The sequence below is a fragment of the Cebus imitator genome, unplaced genomic scaffold (genome assembly GCF_001604975.1).
Source record: "Cebus imitator isolate Cc_AM_T3 unplaced genomic scaffold, Cebus_imitator-1.0 Scaffold540, whole genome shotgun sequence".
In the NCBI taxonomy this organism is placed as follows: Eukaryota; Metazoa; Chordata; class Mammalia; order Primates; family Cebidae; genus Cebus; species Cebus imitator.
The window spans coordinates 1,282,377-1,289,628 of NW_016107855.1; the positions used below are offsets into that span (position 1 = coordinate 1,282,377).

At 45.0% G+C, this 7,252-nt stretch overlaps 1 protein-coding gene across 1 annotated transcript; it reads right to left on the reverse strand.

The window, feature by feature from the left end:
- Nucleotides 1-466: 466 nt before the first annotated feature.
- Nucleotides 467-1,626, reverse strand: LOC108293566 (transcription factor SOX-30-like). Its single transcript, XM_017515036.2, has one exon. It carries the CDS (start codon nucleotides 1,592-1,594, stop codon nucleotides 467-469), a length of 1,128 nt encoding a protein of 375 aa, XP_017370525.1. The 5' UTR covers nucleotides 1,595-1,626.
- Nucleotides 1,627-7,252: the final 5,626 nt, after the last annotated feature.

Genomic DNA, 7,252 nt, shown 5'->3' on the forward strand with positions numbered 1-7,252 from the left:
CCCTGAGAACATATCAGGATTCCTCACCACAACCCACAAGGTCCTGCGTGATCCAGCTCCTGCCTGTCTTCCAGCTCATCTTGTTCACCCCTCTCCCTAGAGTCACGTGGACCATTTTTCCTGCAATAAACTTTGTCCTTTCCCTCCTTGGATATTGCATTATATTCTCTGTGCCTGCACTTTTTATCCTCTGCTTTTCGTTATGCTGGTCTTAGGTCAAGATTTTTCTGCTCCGGCGACCTCCGTTGACCACCCTTTTTTTTTTNAAAAAAAAAAAAAAAAGTACTGAGCTACTATAATACAATATGTTTAACCTTATTTGTAGCATATAAACGGAGGGCTCTGTGTTGTCTAGCAAGAATACTTCTATTTTTGAGTACAAAAATTAGTCCTATCTAAATGAGCCTTAAAATAGATTTTTAAAAAAAATACTTGAGAACCTTGAAGGTGTTTGTCTATTTTACTGCTACATGTACAAGTCGATCAGAAGTGACACCTGTACAGACTCTGCCCTGAAAAGAATCAGTTCCATGGCTTTACTGTTGTAGTTTAGACTTGGCAACACAGGCGCAGTTTTCAAAACCAGACTCCCCTGCTGTCTAATACCTGCATCTGAGGGCAACACGGTGAGCGGGACATCTTTGGTTTCAATTTTTACAGAAGGCTCCAGTAGGGACTGCATTTTAACAGGCACTGGTGTCAGGGGGACCTTGGTCAATCTTATCAGCTCTGAAGGCAGAGCTCCCTGAAACTGGATCCGGGCCCCGGGGGAAACGGTGTGGAGAGTCAAAGGGATCCTGAGGTCTTGCTGGTGCGGCCCAAAGGCACCGGACGGCGGGGCCAGGACCTCCGCGCTGCCATGAACCAGGCCATTGGACGCGGGCTCGGCGCGGAGCCTGCAGTCCTCCAGGAGTCTCTCGGGTTCCTCCGTTTTGATGACTCCTTCTAGGGTGGCCGCCGGGCTTTTGCCTTCCCCGCCTTGCATCGCGTCCCGCATGACCTCCGCCTCCAGCTTGCCCTTCTCGTTCCCTCGGAAGTAGTCGAGGGCGGGCCCGGGGCCTTCCACCTTGACCGCCCTGGAGGCTCTAGGGCCGGTCTCCACCGCCCCCTGAGGCCCCGCGGACGGGTCCAGGCCAGGCTCCTGCTCCTGCTTCTCGGCCTTGACATGCAGCACCCGCGGCTGCACCGGGTGCAACTCGGGCCTGAAGGGGGCGCCCTCGGACGCGGCCGGCGACGGCAGGAGCAGCAGGTCGGGCCTAAACTGCAGCAGTCGCGCCTGCGCGGGCGAGGCAGCGGCGTCTTCGTTCCCGGCCTGAGGCTGCGGTAACAGCAACACCTGCTCCGGGTTCACCTGCACCAGCCGCCGCGCCGCTGACCGTAAGCCGGACGACGCGGCCTCCCCGCACCAGGAAGCCAGCGTCGCAATGGCGGCCACGCCCGGTGTGGGCGGCGACGGAGGGGGCTCCCCGGCCGCTGCCCAAAAGGAGGCGCCCTCGACCGGCAGTGGGGGTGGCGCGGGACGCAACGCGCGCGCTGGAGGAACCCGCGGCATTTGGCGCGGCTGAGGCGGCGGCTCCGGCCTGGCTCTCTCCATGGGGGAGGGGGACGCCCCGGCCTAGCCCCGGCCGGGATTGTGAGCTCAGCCGTTTGTTGGCGACCTTCCCACTGCCCCTTTCGGCTAAGACCCTTCGAAGGCCGTCCCCCCCGCCCCCAGGAAACAGTCACCGCCTTTAATACAGCCGCGTCCCCACACCCTACGTCTGATGCAGTGTTACGTGTGTGTGTCGCTCGAGCATCACGCAGCTGGGGCCAGCAGGCGGGGAGCCCGAGATGGGCCCCACCGTCCCGAGCCAGGCCCCTGCCCGACCCGAGCTCCCTCCCAAGGCTGGCTTCCCCTCCCGGTGGTCTTCGTGGACCAGAAGCCATTCCTTCATCGCCAGTCCTCCGGAGGAGTTGCCCATGGCTCCGCGGCTGCGGACCACTCTGTGGCACGGGATGAGGATGGGGACAGGGTTGCTTCTCATCGCTCCTCCCACCGCTCGCGCGGCTTTGGGGTTGCCTGCCAGGGCTGCTAATTGCTGGTAAGAAACCAATTAGCTTGCTCCCCGAGCACCCAGCAAGCGGCGGGGACTGACTCCCAATACACCGGGCAAAGCACGAAAGCTGACCCCCACCACCATGTCCGATGCTATGGCCAAGAGTAGCATTCGGCGGCCTATCTTTGGAGGGACCATCTACCGCGCTCCCGTGTCTCAACTTCCTCCTTCTGGCAGCAAGCCAGTCGCTATTTCTGCCCGTTCAAGGCAGAAAATGCCCCGTGCCGGCAGGCATGGAGCCAGCAAGGAGGAACCAGATTTCAACGGCAGCATCCCGAGTGGTGGGTACCCCGGCTCGCCCCCGTCCAGCACAACTTCAGCATTAATTCTGTCGCCAGCACCTATTGTGAGTTTGCGCGAGAACTTTCAACGGCTTCCAGATCTGACGCTACTTCTGGAATCCTCAATTCGACCAACATCCAGTCCTGAGGCCCTGAGCAGTCAACCAGCTGTTTTTAAAAGATTAAATTATTCTTAAAAATAAATTAAAATCTATACTTACATTAAAAAAAAAAAAAGGAAGCCCCTCTGCTTGCCTAGTTACGCTCAGTCATACCCCTGCTTTTTTTCATGTTGCTTTTCACAATTCGTATTTATCTTGATTATGTGTGTGTCCCCCCATTGTTGTTTATCTCTTCCCACTAGAGTTTAAGCTCCGTGAAAGTGGGAAGTTCTTGGTCACCTTCCCAATTTTTAGGCCTGGCTCATGGTAGGCTCTCAAAAAATATTCCATGGAATGAATGTGTTATTGCTCCCGTTTGACAGATGTGGAGTAAGCTTCAGAGGTCAAGTCCTTTCCTTTGCCTGTATTGGATCTGTTTGGGTGCTCTAACAAATTGCCACAAAGTTAGTGCCATAAAAACAACATACAAATCTGTTCTTATAGTTCTGAAGACCAGAAGCCCTAAATCAGTTTCAGTGAACCAAAGTCAAGATGCCAGCAGGGCTATGCTTCCTCCAAAGGCATAGGGAGAATCTGTTTCCTTTGTTGTTGTTGTTGTTGTTCTTCCCAGCTTCCAGAGCACTCTGTGCATCCCTGGGCTCATGGCTCCTTCCTTGATATTCCCATAGTGTCTGCTCTCTCTGACTCTGCTTCTATCCCATGGTCTTCTTATTTCTTGTCTGTAGTCAAACCTCCCTTTGTTTCCATTCTATAAGGATACTTGGGATTAAACATAAGGACAATCCAGGATAAAACTCCCATTTCAAGATCCTTAACCACATCTGCAAAGTTCCGTGTAAGGTAGTATTTGCAGTTTCTGGGGATTAAAATGTGGATGTATTTGGGAATCATTATTCATCTTTCATAGTCTTCTTTCTTACCCCTAGTGATTCATATCCATCCCACATGTGAGATACATTGACCTCATGCTATAATAACATCTCCAAAAGTCTCAATCCATTGTATAATCAATTCAAGTTCCAAATCTTATGTAAATACTATCAGCTAAAAAGTTCCAGATCCCATCATCCAAATTACCTAAATCAGGTATGGATGAAACCAGAAATACAATTCATTTGAAAAAAAAGAAAATCTACTTCATGTGTTGATCTGTAAACTAGAAAACAAGTTTCTGTCTCTAAAATACAACAGTGGGACAGGCATAGGATAACAGTTATAAATGTTCTCATTCCAAAGGGGAAAAAATAGAAGAAAGGATTTATCAGCCTCACGCAATTTAAAAATGCAACCAGACAACCCCATTAGGTTTCCAGGCCTGGGAATAATCCTCTGTGTCTTGAGGCTTCCTCTGGGCTCCAAGTTCTATTTTCAGATTCATCCTTTTCCTTGAAAGATGGCATGTATTTGGAGCTGAGTAGCTTTATCCACCTGTTTATGTCTATAGAATTTTGAGGAATCCAACAATCTTCATTCATTTTGTCCTCTCTCTGTCCCTTTCAGTCCAAACTGAAAGTGTTTCTGCTGGTAAAACATTTCTCAAACCCTTGTGGGTCTCTCATGTATATCACATGGATTCACTTCATTGGATAAGAGGGTCCCACACAGATGCTTCCTGGAAAAGTCCATCTCTATTTCTGGTTTCTGCTGAGATGATTGAAGGGATCCATGAGTCATACACTGGATCTCTTCAAAGAGCTCTCTGTGTGAGTCAGTAGTTTGGTCTTTTGCTCCTTCCAACATACTAGCAAAAATTAATTCAGCTGCAACCTTGGCTTTCTCTCCAGAGCACACTTTCCTGACAATGAACCTCATGATTTTAGTGTCTTTGGCAATATGGATAGGCTGAGAATTTCTCAAATCATCAAACCCTGGTTTATTTTTCTTTTTTACATACAAATGATATGGAAGCCCTGGTTTCTTTTTAAGAGATCTCTTAGTTGATCTCCTTCTACTCACATTTTACTATAGGTAACAAGAAGAAACAAGGCTATAACTTCAACATTTTGCTTAGAAATCACCTCATCTAAATATCCAAGCTCATCACTTACAAGTTCTGCTTTCTACAGAATTACAGGACACAATTTAGCTAAGTATATAGGTATGTGGGCATGTGAGAGAAAGATGTGTGTGGGCATGTGAGATAAAGAGAAAGACAAAACAAGTTATATTTCCATTTAAAAATATCATTGCAAATGTGTAAATCCAGTAAATGAAACTTTACACATTTGAAATTTTCTATCAGTACATTGCGTCATAAAAATAAATACATTTTCCCAGCCATACATAAAGTCAAATAGACATTCCTAGTTTTAAGACATTCCAATTATACCTATAATCTAACAAGCCACAAATAATCACATTTCTGCAATATGCCTTTTGACCAATTATCAATTAGCTGTTGTTCCTCTCATCTGAACATGCTACTTTAAAAGGTGTGTATTGAGAACAGTGTAAGATGCACATTTACTATGGCTAAATACTGTCATTATAGCAATGCAGCATTTTCTGGCAAACTAGATAAATGAATTGTTCACAAATTTAAAAACAAAGAAGTTTTCACAGCAAAGCCTTGAGGCTATGATAGAACAGGGGTTGAGCAAAAGAAGAGTAAGAGAAAATGATGAAAAGCAAATAAGGTGAAGGGACGTGAAGAGAAGTTAATTCGGTGGAAACACATCTGTGGGAGGGGAGACTTAAGAAGAAAACTGTCCAAGTATATTTAGAAAATTAGGCCCACTAACTGCTAAAGGGAATTTCCATCACTCAACTCTTCAGTTAGAGGGCACTCCCTGCCCACAGCCTATTTAACATCATTTTTCATGCAGGGCTACTGAAAGCCAATTCTCAACGTGTGATTGGTCTTCACAGAGCCAAATTCTTCAGGGGCATCTGATGATAGAGATTTCTTCTCTAGACATTAGCAAAGGCATGTTATAGAATGACAGTTTCCCTAAACAGAAGAAAATAAAATGCACAGGGAATATACCAAAACTAAATATTAATGAGTTGCAAATAAAATTAGATGTTAATGGAAATATTAGAATAAAAGCTTCGGGTGATATTAGTATGCATTATCAAACTTACTAAATTGCTTTGTGGGCAATTATGCCTGGCCTGGTTGAAGAAATAAAATACTTTCTGCCATCAGGCTAAATAATTAAAAGACATAATTACTGTTTTTATAGAACAAATACAAAATTCCCTAAAACGCTAATACAGTATGAAGATCATGAGGGAGGTAAATCCATCATTGTCTCTAAGCAGGTATTTTTAAATAGTTGAAACTCATTTTCTTTGACATCTCCTTAATATCATAAAGTTTCTGTCTTTTGAATTCAACTCAGAAATACAGAAAGTGTAAGACTTGGTTTATTGTTCATGTACCTTACGGATAAAATTTATGTCTAATTCTGGCTTACATTTTTGCCAGAGTCCTTTTTTTAAAAATTGCAGCAAATTTGGAACATATGGAAAATTAAGAAGGAAAAAAAAACTTACTTATAAGCCATCACTCAGAGATGAGAGTCTTACTTTCCAATCTTTACATATTTTTAAAACCATGATTAATGGATGCTCCTTAATATTTTTTGAATTAAAAAACAGAATTAAAACAAGTACTGTAAAAATAGTTTAGAATTTCACATCTTAAAAATGTTTTGTAGCATTTTAACATCACCTTTGCAATGTAAGTATGCCAATCTCTGATGGCTATCATAAAAGGAATTGTTACAATTGAATTTACAGAGTCAAAGCTGTGCATGTTTGAAAATATATTCCAAATTGCTCTCCAGAAAATGTGTACTAATTTACATGGTCATCAGTAACATTTGAGCATGCTCTTTTTAACTCCTTGCTAGTTTGCTTAATAAGGTATTTTATATACTTATAGCTGCTGTAGCTCCAAACTAAATATATTTATATCTACGCTTGGAATAGCAAAAATGAATTGCATGTGCCACCCCATGCCTCACGGAAGAAGATGTTTCTAATCAAGCACAAACAAAATCATTTGCTGTTGGCATGAGCTCACCTTCCAAATCCTTCCCAAGATGATGGATTCCCTAGGCAGCCACTCGCAATCAGCATGAGTTGGTGCTAGGATGAAACTCTTCGACATTCCTGGGATTTGAGTCCTCAGCACTTCTCATGTGAGCTGCTCGCTCTCCAATCGGAGATGAAGCTGTGAGTTGATGCAGCATGAACTGAGCTGAGTTCACCTGCTGCCTGAACAACCTTCTCCCAATAGACACCCCTTCCTTCACCTGAAAACCCAGACCTCCATGGGATTTCAGGTTTTTCACTGTGCCATCCATTCAGACCTGACCTCCTTGGCTGGCACTCCATGCCCAGATCTGTTTGTTTAGCTGACATTCCCCTGGCTCAGTTGCTATCACTACCAGCACTTGACCTTTTAGATAGCAATTAACTCTACCAGTTCACACTAAATATTATCTAGGGTGAATGGTCTGATGTATTGATGTTTTAGAAAAGGATTCTAAGAACTCCCAGAAATAATAACTAATTACCAGTTCTCTAACGTTTAGCTCCTTCGTGTGTGGGTCTGGGAGTTGTGAATACAGCAAGTGCCTAAGCTGTCCCTCGTCTTTCTTAAGAACGGTCCCCTGCAGGGCTGCTCTCTATCCAGTCAGTCTGCCCTCTCTGGAACTAACTATAAGGCCTGTTTGTGTCTTCCTGCTTGAGGTATATCTCCTGGTTGAGACAGACAAACAGACAGACACACATACAGGTATAT